Source organism: Melanotaenia boesemani, chromosome 8 (genome assembly GCF_017639745.1).
Source record: "Melanotaenia boesemani isolate fMelBoe1 chromosome 8, fMelBoe1.pri, whole genome shotgun sequence".
NCBI classification, from domain to species: Eukaryota; Metazoa; Chordata; class Actinopteri; order Atheriniformes; family Melanotaeniidae; genus Melanotaenia; species Melanotaenia boesemani.
In genome coordinates this window covers 9,159,210-9,179,336 of record NC_055689.1, presented here as the reverse complement: position 1 = coordinate 9,179,336, position 20,127 = coordinate 9,159,210, and the positions used below count along the sequence as shown (strand labels likewise).

Here is a 20,127-nt window from a genome sequence, read left to right as displayed (position 1 = left end):
TCCCGTTGCTATGACAACATGTGTTCGATTGACTTTGTTGCTCGTCTTGGGGTGTTACACATGTGTGCTGAATTTCGTCTTCATATGTCAAAGTAGACGTTCGGGACCCAATTCAGTTTTGGATTTTTTTTTGTGTGTGTGTGTGTGTCTAGGTGGCGCTGTCGAGCCATTTTTGCATTGAAGTCTATGCGGACCTTAGATTATTGAAATTTTCGCCGGGCTTGATGTGTGTGCCAAATTTCACAACTTTTTATGGGTGTTTAGGGGGTCATATTTGCACTCAAAATGCTTAGAAGAACAATAAACATTTCAACAACAATATGGTCCTTTTCATACTTTGTATGGCTCGGACCCTAATGAAATTTTACTTTGTAATTAATTATCACTACAAAACTGTGCAAAATTCATGAGTCAAGCCGCCAGACTTTCTTGTAGCCTTTTAAGGTGGTCTGAGTAATATCTGAAAGTGATGTCCTTAAAAAAAAGGGGAAAAGGAATCCAGTAAAGACCTGACATATGTTTCTGGACCTTTAGTTGATACATCCATTGTTCACTGAAGCCTCATCAAATGGTTTCTGTGGCAGGAAGCGGCTCTTAAGTAAGGGGAACAAGGAGAAGGGGCTGAGGTACGCCAAATGACAGAAGAACTGGACTGAAAATCAGTGACAACAGGTCTTATGGTGTGACAAATCCTCTGCAGAGCCCTGATGTCAACACTGAAGCAGTGTGGACTCATCTTGACAGAGAAAGGAACAAAAGGCAGCCTTCAGGAAGCCTGAAGAATTATTCCTGAGTACAAATTAGGAAAACAAAAAAGTTACAAGTAAGCTTGTTCAAAGGGGTTTAGATTGTAGCTTTATACCAAATGTTGAATTTTAAGCTTCTTGTTGAGCTATATACACAGTGTTTCATATTTTAATATTTGAATACACATCTGCACCTATTTCCAATTTTTCTGGCAATATATAAAGAAGTTTTGCTCAAGACTTTATTATATCCACAAAACATGTATCAGGTTATAAAATTATTCTAGATTAACTGGTCAGAATGGTAACTGACTGGTTTCATGGTATCGCCTGTAAGGCAAGGCAAGGCAGTTTATTTGTATAGCACATTTCATGTACAGGACAATTCAAAGTGCTTTACATAAAACAAAGACATTACAGATATTTAGAATAGTAAAAGGCATCAACACATAATCAACACATAATCACAATAAAATAATAAATTACATTAAAATGATTAAAAGCAAGTTAAAAAAAAAAAAAAAAAAAAAAAAAAAAAAAAAAAAAGTTACCGTGCAGATTTCATGCATAGGCACATGAGAAAAGAAAAGTTTTTAACCTGGATTTAAAAATGTCTACATTTGGGGAAAGTTTAATCTCCACTGGCAGTTTGTTCCATTTGTTTGCAGCATAACAGCTAAATGCTGCTTCTCCATGTTTAGTCTGGACTCTGGCCTGGACTAGTTGACCAGAGTCTTTGGATCTAAGAGCTCTGCTAGGTTTATATTCTCTGAACATATCACAGATGTATTCTGGGCCTAAACCATTCTGGGATTTGTAAATGATCAGAAGGGTTTTAAAATCTATTCTGTGACTGACTGGAAGCCAGTGTAAAGATTTCAAAACTGGTGTGATGTGTTCAGATCTCTTAGTCCTGGTTAAAACTCTAGCAGCAGCGTTCTGGATGAGCTGCAGATGTTTAATGCTCTTTTTAGGAAGTCCTGTTAAAAGACCATTACAGTAATCCAGTCTACTGGAGATGAACGCATGGATGAGTTTCTCTTGGTCTTTCTGGGAGACTAAACTTTTAATTCTGTTGATGTTTCTGAGCTGGTAAAAAGCTGTCTTAGTGACAGCTTTGATATGGCTGCTGAAAGTCAGGTCTGAGTCTATCAACACTCCCAGGTTACGAACTTGGTTGGTAATTTTAAGAGCCCGAGTCTCCAGGTGTTTACCAATGCTGACTCTCTTCTCTTTGCTACCAAACAGAATAATCTCAGTTTTGTCTTCATTTAATTGTAGGAAATTCTCCCTCATCCAGGTGTTTATTTGCTCCAGACACTGACACAATAAGTCTATTGGACTGCAGTCGTCTGGTGACAGAGACACATAAAGTTGTGTATCATCTGCATAACTTTGATAACTAATGCTATAGTTTTGTAATATTTTACCCAAAGGGAGCATATACAAGTTGAACAGAAGAGGTCCAAGGACTGACCCCTGGGGGACTCCACAAGTCATGGCCACTCGCTCGGATTCATAGCTGCCGATCGTAACAAAATAAATGCTGTATAGCATATAGTTACAATAACTTGATTTGCATTATAAAATACTGACAGGTCTCTTGAGTTGTTTACATACTGTTAACTGATAAAACTTACCTGTGGTGCCATGTCCGATTAAATTCTTATTTATTTATTTACTTATTTACTTACTTACTTACTTACTTAAGCAGTCTTGCCAGAGCTTGCTGAACCCCTGGAACTTGGCCTTTGCCGCTTGCTCCTCCAGGCCGTTGGGAGGAGTCGCGGCTGTGTGAGATACAACCGGATGTTGACAGGCTGTTGCGTTGGTGCTGTGAGTTTTGCAGCTATCACGTTTCCTGCTGTCTCCACGTCTAGAACTTTCCCGTCATTCTAGAAACACACTCCCTCTCTGCAGCAAACTCATGGCAGCCGAACGGCAAGTGTATCTAAACATATTGATTAGCTTTTGTTTTTATGTGCTAATTTTAATTCATCTTGTTAATGGTTTTTCTTTCATTTCGTTTTAGCAGCTTCCCTGATAGCTTCATTGACGAAGATCCACAGAAAGCTCTAGAGGTAAACATTAGCATTGCTACTCATAAACTGCTATATATGTCTTTGCTAGAAGTCAGATTAGCGTTAAATTAATCAACAGGAACTGAGACGTAACGATTATGTTACTGGTTATATATTAGCACTGATTTAAGCTGGCAAAGTTAACTCATGTTAGCTAGTGTCATGCAAACACCACTTTACCAAGAGCAGATTATCGTTAAAATTTGAGCAAAGCATAACTGTTATAAGTATTATTCTTTACGGAGTCTGAGACCTGTCAGTTCTGTTTCCATCTATATTTTCTAATGTTAGCACTGATTTAAGCTAGCAAAGTGAACTTATGTTTGCTAACATCTTGCTAACAGCACTTCACCAGGACTAGAGTATCGTTACAAATTTAGGCGTAACCTTTCTCTTGTGAGGATTTTTTTTATATTTCTTAAAATTATGATTGCAATGCATGCTAGTTATAAGTCAGTACCAATACAAACATTAACTTAACAGTCGTTACCAGTCGATGTGTTGTCGATAGTTAGCATGACAAGCATGCAGGTGCGTTAACAGATAAAAACATAGGATAGGATTTTGATAATCAGCCTTTCAAACTCCCCTTACGTACTCTGCTGTTTAGTGCGACATCAGTTTAAATTTTATGACTTAGTCATGTTTAACATGAACAGAAAGCTGCAGTAGACATCATGTGCTGATCTTGAGTTGCCTTGTAATTTATTGCCTTTTGAGGATACAGAGGTCCAGCCTTGCCCCCAACATTTGTCCAATCATCATTTTCTCCCAGGATCCATACTTCTTTTCTGAATCAAAACGGTATCAGAAGCTGTTCACCTTTCTCTGCAGGCACTTAATGAGGTCTTGCAAGGAGATGCTGATAATGCCGAGTGGTTCTGTCAACGTGCCTATGCCCACATACTTCTCAAAAACTACAGCTGTAAGTCTCCACTTTCCATTTTGATGCATGTATGCTAATTAGATAGCCATGGATTGATTGATTGTTCTTGCTGTCAGGAAATTTGTGTTTAATTAACACTTACTTACTCACTTTATTATAATTATACATTTGTTTTTATTTCCACAGGTGCTGTTGATGATGCCAAGAAAGCACAACAGCTAAAACCCAGCCTCTCTCAAGCATTCATGCGAACAGGGTGAGTACTATAATTTTTATTTTTTTTAAAGGGAAAATTAGCTGTCAGTTATAGCGTGTAAGATTGCCTTTATTCATACGTTGCTATGTTTATGGATGTTAATTGTAATTAGGAGAAAATAAAACATATGTCAAGCATATGCATATAATAAATAAACAGAAGCCAATCAGAAATTGTTTTACTGAAACTGCTAGTTTACACAGTTGAAGAAAGTACAACTGATATGCAAGGAGGATATTTACTTTTAGCTTTTTTATTCTACTATTAACCTTCTTAATGCATTGTCTTATCTTGGACAATTGGCAAATTGTGCATGCACACTGTGGCTCTCTCCAGCACTTTCTTGGGCATATCAGGAAAAAAAACTATTCGGTGCAGTTATTTTTTTGGGGGGGTGGGGGCACCTAACATATCTCAGTTGTAGCAGCATGACTTTTCTCTCCCTGAATCTCTGTGTTCATATTCATTGTTCTTCTATACCCGAGCTCGGAAAAGAATGACACTGTGATAACAAGCCAATCGATGGCAGACTGGTTCTTATCAGAAGTTGAGCACTTTACTTTATATAAAGTACGTCTGGTCGAACATTTAAAGGCATAGCACGTTGGACTTACATAACAACCTTATGCAAGATTTCAAAGTGAAATAAGAACCATTTAATAATCATGAGATACATAATCCGATTGGTCGGCTAGTCGTTTTAATATATATATATATGTGTATATGTGTATATAGCAGTGCAGAGTGTAGAATTTAAACATTTGACATTTATTTTTATTTGGCCAGAAGGAGGGCGTACAATATGATCCAGATTTTCAGTGTCAGAAAGCATCAATTAAATTTTCCAGGATAATCTGATCCAAGTGTGTGTGTGACATGTTTTTCATGCCCAACTTGCAGGATAGCAGAGTACCACCTAAAACACTATGAGTCAGCGCAGGAAGCCTTCACTCAGGGACATGAACTGGATGGTGAGTACAGCACATTGTGGCCTCAAGCACAGATACCATTCACCCACTCCTAACCAACCTCTGTTCACAGCACTACTGTCTGCTTCACTCTCCTCAGCAAATATGAAGCTAAATTTATGTCCCCTTGGCTTTAGGAATGTTATATGGTCATTTACAAATACCATGGTCTTAAAAACATACTCAATGAAACACCATATTTATTTATAGTGTGATACCAGTGCTTTAGTGCAGGTCCCAGATTTAATCATCTTTCTGGAAGTATACACTATGAAGCAAGTTCAGCAACCAGACCTTGTATGAGATGTTTGAAAAAACATAAACCAATGAAGGTGATGATCTTTCTTTGTTCAATCAGGTTTTCCTCTTCAGGATCTGTGTACAAAATACACCAATCAATTGGCACTTGATAAGAAAAGTGACAAATCATAAAGGAATAAATACAGTTGAATGCAGCCAGAAAATTATAAGTTGTACACATAAGTAAGTTATAGGATATATCTCCTGTTTATTTTGTGCTAACTGCACATATAATGCTCTTAAACGGGGCAAAAAATGCATTTAGCTCTGACCCGTATTAACATGGAAATGGACTTGATGTTTTCTAATAATTAGACCCAGACTAATTAGTTTTCTAATTTGTTTTAGACTGGTATCAGCAGTGGAATGGACTTGCCTGCAAAGCAGGATAAAAGATAAAAACATATATAGATATATAGTTCATTTGCATCACAAAACCTGTTTGGTACAATGTCAGGTAATACAGGTTTTGGTATTATATATTTATCATTCTGAGGCTGAGTATCTACTGTAACCACCAGTTGTTATTTTAACAGAGTTCTGATCTAAAAGACTTTTTTTTTTGTGTGTGTGAATATAATCCATGGTTGGTCTGATATTTGATAGATTAAATACTGAAAAGAAGTCACTGAATCAGCATAGTATTAAGGTTACTTATTAACGATTAAAATATTAACATTTTCTCAACATCTAAATGGGGTACACTGGTTGATTTTTATTATGCCAATTATTATTATTTTTCTAAGGTTTATTAATTCAATTCTGTTACTGTGTTGTACATAAACTTCCAGTACTTCTGCCTGATAACAATTAAATGAAGTTCTGAGTCTGAGTGCTGTCTGGATTATAATCGGAACAAGAATAAAGGACTTTTCTTTCTCCCAGCAGATTAAATCTAAAACTTAAAACATAAATAGCTGCAAAGCAGGTTAGAAGTTCAGCCAAGTTACCACGATCACACTGAAAACTCTTCCTTGATCAGTAGTACATGCCTCTGATTGGCTAGAGGTCCTGTGTTTACAGATGACATAAATGATTTTGATTGGCTGAACACTTGAATATTCATGGGTTTTGTAAGTTGGTACATCAGTTAGGTTACCAGTTATTAGTGCCAGTGATGGTCAGATTAAGCTTTTTGAAAACACTGATGCTTTCCATCTTGTGTTAAAAAGGGTGTTTTTCTGAGTATTCAGTAGTGCCACCTGCTAGTTTACTTTGAATTTGGAGAAATGGTAAAATAATACAGTACACATACAGTTTACACTACTCTGCGTGAGTGGTTGAAATATTTTTATATTAAATGTCATTATTTTATAACATTTAAACCACTATTTAACTATTATGTAACTTTATTTAACATTTTGTGCCCTTTCCTTTTTTTTTTTTTATTAATTAGCATTTTCTTTTGTCCAAAGTTTTAAACTAGAAAGGGTCATGGAGCTGTAATTTCATCTGTGTATGATATCAGACTCAAACCACATAAATATCTGCATCATTTGACATTTTCAAAGTTTTTTCCTTTAATATTTAATTTAATTTGCACCGTGCTCTTTACAAATCAAATAAAAATAAGGAGAAAAAAACCTGTAATGCAAATTGGTGGGAGAGTCACGGTACCAGCCAATCATGGACTTCTTGTTCAGGCTGAGTAGCTGGTTTCAGCATATGTGAATTCTTCATGTGGATGCTCTGTGGTTTGTGAATATAGCTGAATATTTTGAAGGAGTCTTAACGTTGTCAGCATTGACACGCTTGATAGCCGCTAGCCAGTTCAAAGCTTTCTGTTAAACGAATGTCTGTGGAGCAGCCAAACACAACATAATTTAAAGGAAACTCTAAGAAAATCAAAGAAACATCTATGAAGATCACCACTAGAAATACAATGACGTTATTGTTTAGCCACTTTTTGTTTTTACTGGCAAAAGACCTGGATGTGACAAAGTTCCCAGATGTTTGTGTCTACCCTGCACCTGTAAAGACTCCTTAAAAAATCCAGGTGGTGATCTGGGTCACACCCAGAATCTAATCATTTATTCCTTATTCCTTCAGAGATTTCCTGAAAATTTAATCAAAATCCATCCATAACTTTTTGAGTTATGCTGCTAACAGACAATGCAAGGCAGTTTATTTGCATAGCACATTTCATTTACAGGACAGTTCAAAGTGCTTTACATAAAACATGTAAAGCATTACAGATATTAAGAAATCATAAAAGGCAGCAAAAACAGCAAGAATCACAATAAAATCATAAATTACATTAAAATGATTAAAAGCAAGATAAGTTAAAAAGATCAGCCATACAAATATCATGCATAGGCATGATATCTGATATATATATATATATATATATATATATATATATATATATATATATATATATATATATATATATATATGTCAATATACATATGTGTGTGTGTGTACATCAGTGTATGCTAAGTTATATTAAGTTTAACAGCATCTATAAGGTGATTTACATTGGTTTTTGCTGCGGGGGCTAGACTCAATAGACCCAGGGCTGAACCCAGGGCTGAAGTCCCGGGAAAATTGGCTGATGATGTCACTGATCCCTACGTCTTCATGGGCTGGCGCAAACCTACGCCACAGACTGACAGACCAACGCTGCTGAAAACATAACCTCTGCCTTGACAGAGGTTATGAATGGATTAGCAAGAGAGCAAAGAAGTCAGTAAATTCAGTACAGGCTGTTTCAGTTCTATTACTACACTTTAGCTTTCATAGGAGTTGAATGGATTAATGACTTTCTTCCATTTTAGCAACTCCACATGCTACAACAGCGCTCATGTGTGCAGTAGGGGTTGTTGCAGCAATAGTGGTCTGGTCCAGACCATGGTCCGTCGATGGTCTGGACCACTGTAATGAGTGGTCCCTGCCGCTAGGAGACATTTAAATCAGTGGTAGCTATATACTATACATGTCAGATACCAGTGTAAGAAAGGCAAATTTTATTATTGTTATTTTATTTTTTATTTATATATATATATTTATGGCAGAACAAAACTCATCATACATAAACAATACATTCGGTAAAAGAATATGAAAAATGAAGTATTAGAGCAATAGATTTTGAGTCATTGGTAGGTACCATTATAATTCATTTGTTAAAAGCTCTTTTTTTTCACACATTTTCACAGAACTTTTTCCCTCATGCTTCCACTTTATGGGATAATAGCGTGATAACCATTAATAGGAAGCCAATATTTAAACAGAATTGGTATGAAAGAGGCATTGTCTTTGTAATGGATTTTTTGGACATAAATGGAAATGTTTTATCAACATTTTCCACTAAATTTATTTCATTTTTCCTAAAAATAGAATTCAATAAGTTTGCAAACCATTCCTGTACCCCTGCTTATTGTCTTACACAATGGTTTGCATTATTCTCTTCTGAAACCAAGTTTAAGAGAAATTGCAGTAGGAGAACTTAATTTAATGATAAAAGAGTGGATTAACAAACCATCCTAACAGTCTGGTACATTATTTAAATCTAAGATATTCCATAATTGTGATCGACTCATCAGACAAACAGCAGATTTTAAATGTTTCCCAATGATAAAGCCCAGAAGTCTAATTTTATAAAATGGCCTGTAAGACCTAAAGTCAAGAGAACACATTTTAAAATTGTAAATAACATCTATCCAGTATCAGACATTTAAATTTTACATTTAAAATTGAGTTGAACCCATGCTCTTTCTGTACGGTTGCAGTAGAATCCTTAGAGCATTTTTTTCCTGCCCTCTTGATATAAGAGGTGACTGTCACCAGAGATGTACAATATTCCATCCTTTAGGCTTTTGACATTATGTGTACTTCATGGTTAACATAAATCCAAATTTCTCCAATGTTATCAACATTATTGGGAAAATAGAGAAATAACAAACCTTCCTATGGTTGTTTTAAAAATGAGTTTTTCAGATATAATAGATATAATCTGGCTTAAAAGATTTTTCTTCAGTAATAATTAATGTGCTGTATTACACACAGATTTTGAAGTGAGTCACTGATGCTAATTTTTGTCCATATTGATTTACCCTGTAGTCATTATCATCCAACTGTTTGTCTATATACAGATAGTTTGATGAAATTTCAGCAGTTTCTTTAGTTACGATGACTTCAGACACGTATGTAGATTCATCCAATGAATAATCCAAAGACACGATCGATTAGTACTTACATCTTCAATTTAACACTTTAGTGTTTTTAGAAATAACCTCATAAATAAGTTAAATAATCGTTATGAATAAAACGGTTATTATAAATATTATTGATGAGACGATCACAGCCATCAAAGCACCATCTTTTTTTAAATATGCAAATATTTGCAGTTGTAGGCTACAGTCATTTGAAAAAGGACACCCTCTGAATTTTAAGTTATACACATCAGACATATCTAAACATCATGTGGTCCCTATCATGTCTTAAAATTAGATAAATACAACCTCAGCTTAACTACAATATGAGTTATTACACCTGTGAATACCTGAGAATATTTGTTCAGCAAAAACTAAGGCAAGTCCACCTTTACTGCTTACATAGTAATTACTGCTGATCAAAAGCATTTGATTCACTCATCTTCATCAGCATGATCACCTCTGTAAGAGCAGGCTTATGGCCATTTGTTGGTCTGGAGCATTCAGGTGTGTCATAACACAGTGCCAAGGAGGAAAGACATCAGCAAAGATCTTAGGGAAGTAGCTGTTGCTGGCCATTAATATGGGGAGGGTTATAATGCTATTTCAGTTTCAAAACAATTCCTAGTCCACCTTTCTAAAGTAAGAAAGGTTATTCACAAGAGGAAAAACATTTCAGACAGTTGCCAATTTTTCCAAGAGTGGACATCCCATCAAGTCAGACTTGACAAGGATCCTCTCTCTAAAAAAAGAAATTGCATGGCAGCACAGCTCATGTTGGTAAAGTTGCATCTAAAAACTATGTGTGTGAATGGGTGAACGTGACGTACATGTAAAGCGCTTTGGATAAAAGTGCTATATAAGTACAGGCCATTTTCCATTTATAACTTCTGGAACAATGTTCTTTGGACAGATAAAGCAGAAGTGGAGATTGTTGGTAATAATGCACAGCTTTGTATTTGGAAAAAACAAACACAAAGCTAATAAAGGCCAAAGCTTGTCAGCAAAAACACCTCATAGCAACTGTCAAGCATGGGGGTGGAGGTCTGATGATTCGGGCTTGTTTTTCCGCCACGTGACCTAGATACCTTGCAGTCATTAAGTCGACCATGAACTCTTTTGTTCATGTATTATGGAGTCAAATGTGAGTCCATTTGTCTGACAGCGATGATATGTGGTAGCTGTCAGACCTGACTATTTCAATGACCCTAAACAAGGCTGAAATAGGGTCATACAGCAGGTCAATGACCCTAAACAAGGCAGAAAATCTACAACAGAACGGCTGAAAAAGAAAGGAATGAATGTGTTACAGTGATCCAGTCAAAGTCCAGAGCTCTGTGGGTTTGTAACGTTGTCATGGGACCTTAAGTTCCTCCACGATGACATGAGAGCCTGATAAGATGGAAAATGATTAAAGAACATTGACCATGTGGGCATGTTGGCAATTTGGGAAGTTTTCTAAAATACAAGCAGTCAGTGAATTTACAGTAAAAAAAAAATGTTGAACTCACCAGCGCTGATGCTGCTTTTTTGTTTGTTTCTTTTTTTTAAGCTGGGAATCATTCTTCATCCTTTAAATAGCTCATTTTAAATAGCAAGGACACCTCTTCTCCTTTAAAGTATTTTCTGTTTAAGAGTAAATTTGACTAAATGCTTACTGTAAGCTTTTCTGAAGCTGAAAGCATTTGAGGCATCTCACACAGATGCAATTCAACATTTCCTGATGTTTTTGATAACCGCATAAGCTTAGTTTAAAAAGATAAATTAACTGGAAAAAACATGTAAGCATGTTTATTTTTCTTTCACAGTTTCTGACAAGTCATTTGAGGTCTGGATCAAGAGGTGCCAAGAGATGATGGAGGGTAAGTTGGATTAGTGTTACAGTTTCCTCACATGGCTATTTATTTATTTTTTTTTTTTATGTGAATATAGATGAACAGACCTCAGATGCATGGGTGATAGTAATTAAATGTTAAATGCATTAGAAGTCTCTACACTGTATTTTAAAGGCAGTTTTAGTTTAAACAAGTTGGAGACTTGCTAACTCTAACCTCCGCGGTATGTTGTATTTTTTTCTGCTTTCAAACGAGAAGCTAAATACTGCAGTCAGGGAGCAGATCAGCTTGTCTGATCAAACAAATGAGCATGCACACACATCCATGGACCTACAGTATGTGCTCACAGTGTTGGAGGCAGAGCTGCTTAGTCCAATAAAAGATGCATGCCATGTCTGAATGGTGTGTTGCTGTTTGCTGGTGATGTTTGGGCCCTCTGGATTATCTCAAGTAAACAAGAGCATGAGTTTTGACAAACACGCTTCACACCCGCATGCACACGTACTCCCAAGAGCGGTATGATTCATCAGAGTTAACGTTACTGATGTTTGAAAGCCCCCGATGAGACCCAAACCCTTCATAAGCCTGCTTGCAGTCACTACACACACACACCCACCCACAAACACACACACAGTCACATTTGCAGTTTCACAAACCGTGAGAAGTCGTCGCTTCTTCTGGCATGTTTACCACCAACCAAACACATATGGCACCTGGTTATTCTATCACATGTGGCACCTAGCATTTCAGTACACGCAAACACAGACGCAGCCCCCCCCCCTTTCTCCATTTCAGACGCGGCCTCATTAAGACAACATTAACACGCCTGCTATCATCTCATCTCTCTCTGTGCTCTCTCTTTGTAATGAAGTCAGTGAATAATGTATGATAGCATGCTGGTAAACGGCGCTCAGACTTGTTTTGGGCTCACAGGGCTTTTAATGGGCGTGGATGGACCGGTAAACAAACTGGTGGCAAGCCTTTCAGAGAGACTGTGTCTGTGTGTGTGTGTGTGTGTGTGTGTGTGTGTGTGTGTGTGTGTGTGTGTGTGTGTGTGTGTGTGTGTGTGCTTTGCTATAAACATATTTCAGAGAGAGTTTCATCAAGCCAGTAAAGACATTTTCACCTGAGAAACTGTTTTTTGTTTTGTTTTTTTTCTTCCTCTCTTTACAGATCAGACTAAATGCAGCAGCGTCAACTTGGTGAGTTTCTCTGCAAGGCCACTTGGGGGCAGTGTTGCTCTCAGCACCAGTTCTGCCCTGCACATGTTTTTGCCTTGAATAAAAGGAAGCCTTATGAAGTTTCTTTTTTGATATCCTTTCTTAATTCTCATTTGTTTGCTTTTTGCTTCATGCATTTACTTTCTCACTACGTCGTCTTCTCCAATTGTGATCCCATCTCGGGGGGTAACCGAATGACCCAGCAGACACCAGCAGCTCCACCTGTGAAGTAAGTGTATAGATGTAAATATTTCTTATCAGGGTATCTCTCTTTTATGTTTTGCTATTTATTTAACTTTGTTTTAGTTTCAGAGCAGCTGCAAAGACATAAACACAAATAGTTTTAAATTCTGGGTTGCATTAAATTTCAACTAGCAAAAATCGGATTATTTTCAAGTCATATGACATATTACAAGTTCCCGTGTTGCTGACATTTTTTTTTCTTTCAGGCATGACTGGTACCAAACAGACTCTCAAGTCATTGTCACAGTTATGACAAAAAATGTTCCCAAGGACGGTGTGTGTGTCAGCTTCATGGAAAAAGAGGTAAAAACACACACTGGAAAGCTGAAGTGAAGAGAATCTGTGTCTTCCTCTGTTTGTGTGGAACAGAGATGGGTTCGCTCTTGGGTGTTTCCTCAGGGGGGCCCATTAGATGGGTCTCATACGCACGTATACACCCACATACACACACTTGCTCCCCGCGGACCCAACTATGCCTCCAGTGGTGCCTTGTTAACATTGCCCCCAAAGTACAGATCTAAGAACAATTTACCCTCCCCAGCTTCTCCAACCTCCTAATTGTCTGTAGATGGAAGGCATAACTGATCTAGGATCAGTTGCAGAGCCCTTCGGGGACAACCTTCCTTTCTTTCTTTTTTTCCTCTTCTCCTTTCTGTCTTTCCACTTGTCTCCCCTCTCTCCGAGGGGTAACTGCAGGGCACCCCAGGGAACGGCTTTGTCTTTCCTAATAGAATAACAAACTGAATTTACCCCATTTCAAAAGAAATAGTTCACTTGCTTCAAATAACAGTCACTTGTTAAGCTCCCTCTGTGGGTACAGAGTACAGATAAGTTCATATATATTTTTTACTAGGTCACTATATACAAAAGAAATTAAAGATGAAAGGCAGTGGTTCCAGTTATTTTCCCTTGTGACTGAGTCTGCGGCAGCTGTATACCTTCACACAGCACAGACATTCAGTGAGAAATGAATAATAAGGCTTTGATAGTTTTGTGGAATTGCCCAAAAGCAACTTTAGCTAACTTTCTAAGCTTAAATCCTCAATAAACTACTTCTCAAATTCATTTGGTCTCAAATGAAAAGAGTCCACCTTTTAAGAAAATCTTAGTTGTGAATTGAATGAAATATAGATTGAAATGATATGCTGTTAATTCAGAGGTAGAAAGTGGGGGTGGGGGGTAAGTCGAGCCGAGCCACAGTTAAAGCCATGCCTGTATAAGCCAACAAGCCCACCCACAGTGCGCGGTCTCGGTGACAGGCTGTTAGTAGCTGTCTGACCCTCCCTCGTCACTGCCCACACTGTGGCTGAAGGGGACGGGGCGAGGATACTCCCGACCATCACATCAGCCGCTCCAGATGATAATTCTCATTGGCATTCTGACACCTTCACCCCTTCCTCCCTCCTTCTCTTTGCTGCATGCATTTACTGTGTGTTGCTGTTAAATAAAATCAAAATATTGATGTAACAGTTGTGACTCTGTCAGCATCAATAAAACTAAAAACATAAAGTTTAAAAATGAAGCAACAAATTAACACTGTTTGATATATTTTTTGATCATTGCTTCCTATCAGTCTTCTAAGGGCTAATACCTGTTTTCTGTGTGACGTCTTCAGCTTTCTGCAAAGATCAAGCTGGAAACGGGTGACAGCTACAACTTCGACCTCCACCTCCTGCACCCCATTGTCCCCCAACAAAGCAACTTCAAGATCCTCACCACCAAGGTATCGTTTTTAATGTAGCTTAAGTTAGCGTAGCCGTGAGAGCCAGCTCACTGGATGGAAGATGATCTTTCTTACATTAGCAGCTATGCATATTTTACATTCATGCGGCATACGTTTTCAGATGGATATGCTTTGACATATCTAGGAAACATTTTAGCAGGACAGATAACATGTTCATGCAGCAGAAATACATTTCTCGTAACTAGTTATGTTAAATCGTCCAACATGGAATAAAAGGTGTTTAAAATTTAATATTATTCTGCAGCACATAGAAGAACAAAATAGGAAAAGTCTTTGCTTTTGGTTTTTTGCACTGTAAAATCTAACAAGTTGGCTTTACTCAAATCAATTCTGTGTAAATTAGAGGCGATGTTTGACAAAATCTTTTTCATTTCCAGTACATGAGTTCAAGTTCTCTTTACTTAGATTAGTTAATTAAGTTCTTTCATCCGCTTTGCAACAGGAATTTGTTGTGGACGTGGTCTTTGCTAAAATAACGTCAGACCACAGATCTTCTGTTTAGAGCCCGACTGATTGATCGGCTAGCCGATTAAATCGGCCGATTATAGCCCATTTCAAATGCCAACCTAGCAAAGCGTTAGCTAACAGCTTTAAAGCCAATAAGTAACTGCAAAAGTAACATAAATGTGCCATGATGTCCTGCTACTCCTAGTTTTACTTTATCAGAAAATATTACAACGTGACTCAGGCTGCAACTTACTGTGTGTGTTGTGTAGTAACATTAGTGCCAGATTATTTGTGACCATTATGTTTAAAAATACAACTCTGTCTGCATGTTTTGACATCTGAGAAAGGTTTTTTATTTTGGTTCATATGAGTCATGACTTCATGGCAAAGAAATGATGGATTAGAGATAACGTGATTTAACATTAAGTGGCATCAGAGGGCTGTATAAATAATGTTTTGCCAGTAACTTGACTCATTATATTGCTTATCTATAGCATACACCTATAGTCTAAATCAGGGATCTCCAACTCCGGTCCTCATGAGCTGCAGGCCTGTAGGTTTTGGATTCTACCCTGATGCAATACACCTGACTCAAATCACTGGGTCATTAACAGGCGTGTGCTTGTGTGTGTGTTGTAGTAGTAAACATCTAAAACCTGCAGGACAGTAGCTCACAAGGACCCCTGGTCTAAAACTACAGATAAATTCATGAGTACCACTGGTAGCTGTATTAATGCATGCTTCATACAAAGATAAAGTCACAATGCAATTTTAAAATAAATAAAATAGAAGTTAATTTATTACATTTTTTTTTTTTTAATCAATCGGCCAATTAATCGGTTATCAGAATGTTTTTTTCTGACAAATATCGGAATCGGCATCTGCCTCAAAAAAATCCATACAGGTCGGGCTCTACTCCTGTTATGTTGCACCAGCTGCCCGTATAATTGTTTTTAAATAAAGGGAGAACTATAATTACCATAAATACACAGTTTGATGGAATCAGTTGTTGATATGACTTGAAAGGTAATGACATGAACGTTACCTAGCAGTAACTTGAGAGCAGTCACATGACTATGCCAAATTAAACAGAAGAAATTCTCATTATCAAACAACGTTATAGCAGATAAACTGTATTTTCATGTCTTTAACATAGTTGTTTACACCCTGAAACTATGGCGACAGGTGGATGATCGCTAATAGGTCAGTATGGTGGATAAACTACATCTAATTTGTTGTCTTTAAAAAGAAGTGAACAGCACTATGCACAAACACCTCCCCTCATCACTGCCATCACCATTTTTACATCCTCATCTTATTTACATAAATTCACCTTTACTGGGGGTGGGAATTTTTCGCTACATAATAATTCAATTATGATTCTGATGACTGTGATGCAATTACAGAACGAGATTTGATGCGGAAACATGTAATATGGCTTTTCATATTTGTCGTGACAAAGAAGAAAATTGGTTGATTGGACCTCTTCTCTTTCCACCGCATCGGAGCAAAACATGGTGCTGGAAACGATCCCAGCAGTCTTGGGTTGATCATGTTTCTATCAGAACTTTTACTGCGTTCTTCCACGTCTGACCTGGAGACATTTCTCCCGACCAGAGCCGCCTGTCGTCTGACACACGTTTGTTTTGCTTGTGTTTACCCACAGTGACCTTTGCAATGCAGTCTGCTTCCTGTATTTGGTTCACTTGAAGCTCGCTTCTGTAATCCACATCAAACTTCATTTGTTCATCCACACGTCCCAAACGTACCTGACTTTCCGAGCAAAGGAACCACCCACAGAAGCCAAAGTACCTCCACATGCTAGCTTTTAACTCGGAGGGTGTTGGATCTCAAGCTCGGCCATCTTTTTGTTTTTCATCTGGGCGCTGCACTTCTGCAATTTCAAGATCATCCTTTTGCATTTCTCAAAATTGTGTTAAATAACAGTTAAAGAATAAAAAATTTACCATTTGTATATGGATTCAAAATCATCCATGTCTGCATCACGATGCTTTAAAAAAAATTTATATGTTAAACCTTCTGTACTCCAAACAAAATCTGCCTGATTTAAGATGAGTGTGAATAACGACTGGATTTAAATTAAGTTATATCTACAAAATAAGTTGTATTAATGCCGATGCTACAAGTTACAGTGTCCATAACTGACCAGCACTCCTTGTAGAAACTTTGGAGGATAAAAGGATCTCAAACTGAACTGACGGATTTGTTTGGCTTCTCCACTTCTCGAATATTTTTTAAATGAAAGTGTATTCAAGTCATGGACTGGTTTGGGAAATTGGTAGTCATGGATTCATGGAATAATGGTGTGTTTTTACAGGTTAAGTTCCCCATTTCACACACATGGCATTAATGTTTTTCCGCCGCGCCACAAGACATTTCTGCTGGCAGAAAATAAGTTGTTGACAACATTTCCGCTTTTGTTAGCTGAAAAATCATGAAGCAACAATGATCTCAGGACTGAGTTTTTGAAAGTCACTGAAAAGTCTTTGAAGTTTTCTCTGAATCATGTAAAGCTCTTCATGATTCTCATTCTGGTAGTTGCTCACAATAAGACAAGAGCAGCCTGTCAGACATGTCAGGGAGCATGTTTTATCATGTTTTAAAGAAAAGGTTATGTATTAATGTCACTCAAAGGAGATACGGTGGTGCTTCCCGCTCTTACCTCGGAGCATCACTAAACATTCGCAGGTTCTGTTTAGTCGGGTTTTTACTGGGGAGATGATCAGTAATTACTTCTCCTGCACTCTAAATTTTTTTGTTTGAAAGGAAATAATAAGGCAAGAAAGAGGATGCTGATGCGGGTTTAAGCAGCTTACGGAAATTGTGGCTGAACATTATTTGGGTTCCTACTTCTGAGATCAACATCTTAAATCTCTTCAATAATTTAAAGCAGTGTAAAGTAGACTGTCACTATCTTTAATTCCTTAATACCGGTAAAGCTTACTGTAGCGGGAGTAGAAACGAGAAAATCCACCCTGGCTGTATACAGTGCAGCTCCTGTGGAGACGTTAGCTCTGTTCATCTGAGCGGCTAACCAGAAATTCACACATAGGCACAAATCCTCACTCCCACACACACAGACACGCACAAACATGCAGCTATAAAGGCTTTAGTTGCTGAGAGTTTTTTGCACGGTTTGAGGTGATTACTGACCTAATGAGAAGGACGGACACTTTTTTTCCCCCCACAATGGACTAATTAGTGTGTATTATAGATGTTGGCTAATGAATGTGTTGGCTGAGTGTGTGCTGAATCAGGACTTAAACCACAGTCTGGTTTTAGCCTGCAGATCAAGAGACAGGTCTTTATGTCACTGTTTTTCTTTAGTCATCAAGGTGTTTTTAGGGCATTGATCAGTCTGACCTTGTTAATACTGAACGATGTAAAGCTCGGCTCTTCTTTTGAATCCTGTTTCTCTCTGAATCCTCATTTAATAGATATCTGAGATGATAGCCTTTTTTTTTTTTTAGTCTGAATGCTTGACTTCAGCCCTCTTATCAGATTAGTTGTTTTTTTTCTTTGAAATAAATCCTAAATTAGATTCAAAACAAAATTAATAAAGTGTAAACAACCAATGGAGATGGAGGAAAAAGATTATTCTTCAGAATTGTGATATTGCAGACTATAATAAGACAGACGACCTTCATGGGAAATTAAATAGATCTCTGACTTGTGTACACAAACCACCTCCAGACATGGAAAAGAGAAGAGTGAGAGAAGTATTGATGCTTCTGATTATAAAAGGTTGATATAGTCATCTGCGTTGGTGTTATTGTCATTTCTACCAGTAGCCATGAGTCCCTGTACATATATTTATGGTCGTGTTGAACTTGATGGCCTTTTGTTCATTTAACACGAAGTAATTCAGTGCAGCTCATACTCTTGTCTTGTCGCTGCTGCACCGTTTAGTTACCCCTGCTTAAGCAAAAAGATACTTTTATCATTTCCAGAACCTTATTTAGACTTTCCCCATTTTTGTAAAATATATATCGATAGGTTTCCTTTTTTACACACATGCACACAGGACACACGGAAGACATGCAGCCATTTTCTTTATGTTCTTGCTGGACATTGAAAGCTTCACATGCAAACAGCATTTTCTTGTTTTCATAATTGTCTCCACTATTTGACGTTTCCTCGGCAAGCTCATTAACAGCTAATTCAGTGTAAAGAAAGGGGTGTTTGCTAGGGGTGAGCTGATTCACTATTTAATCGCTTCATCGCGATTAAATGCAACACTTGCCAATTCAGTTATGATTCGTAAATGCGCAAAAAAAAACAAAAACTATTATATTTCACAATAACTAAATGACAGGAACACAGCTTCAAAGTGCGGCAGGAACACAGAAGTTGCTCGTGCTGCCCGTGGGACACTTTAGGAAACAGACCGGTAGTTTGTCCCCTTAAAGTGTCCGGGTGGCAAACAGTGAACAACAGAGGTACCATGGAGGCGGCAGCTAGCCTTTCAGCCATAGTTGCTGAGTTTCACATTTACTCGTCAGGTTTGAAGGAACATTTTGGTTTTTATGAACATGAGAATGGACACGGCCTGGACAAGACTTACTCCGTATGTAAGCTGTTTAAAGCCAAAATAAAATATAAAATGCTACAAACATGCAACAGCACCTCATGCGCTCAGAGTCCAGGTTAGAGGAGGAGAAAAAGCCACCGGTTGTCGTTCCTAACACATTTTTCCTGTAGATTCCATGGAAAAAATTTAACATAATATGAAAAATTTATTTGATTTGAGTTGGATTTATTTATGGTTCCACGTAAGTAAAAGTTCGTGGGGATAAATTTGTGTGGTTACTTGAATTACTGAATCATAATCTAATCGTGAGGTACCTAAAATAGCACAACACTAGTGTTTACTTTAATACAGTGTGGACTGGTTTCTCTTGTAGCCAGTGGGTATTAAGTGGCGGTCAAAAACTCTGACCTTATTTTAAAATCACAGTGTAAAGAATGTAAATGAATGTAAGCTGAACACAGTTTCGATGACAAAAATAATGAAGTATTAAGCAGCCTCATTCACGTGATGCTGGAGCTTTATTTATTTATTTTTACAGAATTAGATAATTAGGAATGGACATTCTCCATGGAAAAAACTGCCAGGAGCATATTGTTGATCAAGGTTTTACAAGGGAGTTACCAGTTTCTATTGATCCCACCCACTTCATTTGCCATGTTATGACATGTTAAATATTAATCGAATCATAAGAATTTTAG

At 37.5% G+C, this 20,127-nt stretch overlaps 1 protein-coding gene across 3 annotated transcripts in view; it reads left to right on the top strand.

The window, feature by feature from the left end:
• The first annotated feature begins 2,535 nt into the window (after window positions 1-2,535).
• sugt1 (SGT1 homolog, MIS12 kinetochore complex assembly cochaperone) overlaps window positions 2,536-20,127 on the top strand; it is a 29,971-nt gene continuing 12,379 nt past the window's right edge. The window contains exons 1-10 of one of the 3 annotated variants that reach the window (XM_041992872.1): window positions 2,536-2,687; window positions 2,782-2,827; window positions 3,662-3,752; window positions 3,900-3,969; window positions 4,870-4,940; window positions 11,197-11,250; window positions 12,397-12,425; window positions 12,647-12,672; window positions 12,893-12,989; window positions 14,302-14,409. In XM_041992872.1, the coding sequence (XP_041848806.1) occupies window positions 2,674-2,687; window positions 2,782-2,827; window positions 3,662-3,752; window positions 3,900-3,969; window positions 4,870-4,940; window positions 11,197-11,250; window positions 12,397-12,425; window positions 12,647-12,672; window positions 12,893-12,989; window positions 14,302-14,409 (606 nt within the window). In that variant the 5' untranslated portion in view covers window positions 2,536-2,673. Of the gene's footprint in view, window positions 2,688-2,778; window positions 2,828-3,661; window positions 3,753-3,899; window positions 3,970-4,869; window positions 4,941-11,196; window positions 11,251-12,396; window positions 12,426-12,646; window positions 12,673-12,892; window positions 12,990-14,301; window positions 14,410-20,127 lie in introns of all 3 variants that reach the window. The other 2 variants (XM_041992870.1, XM_041992871.1) reach the window with 2 other exon arrangements.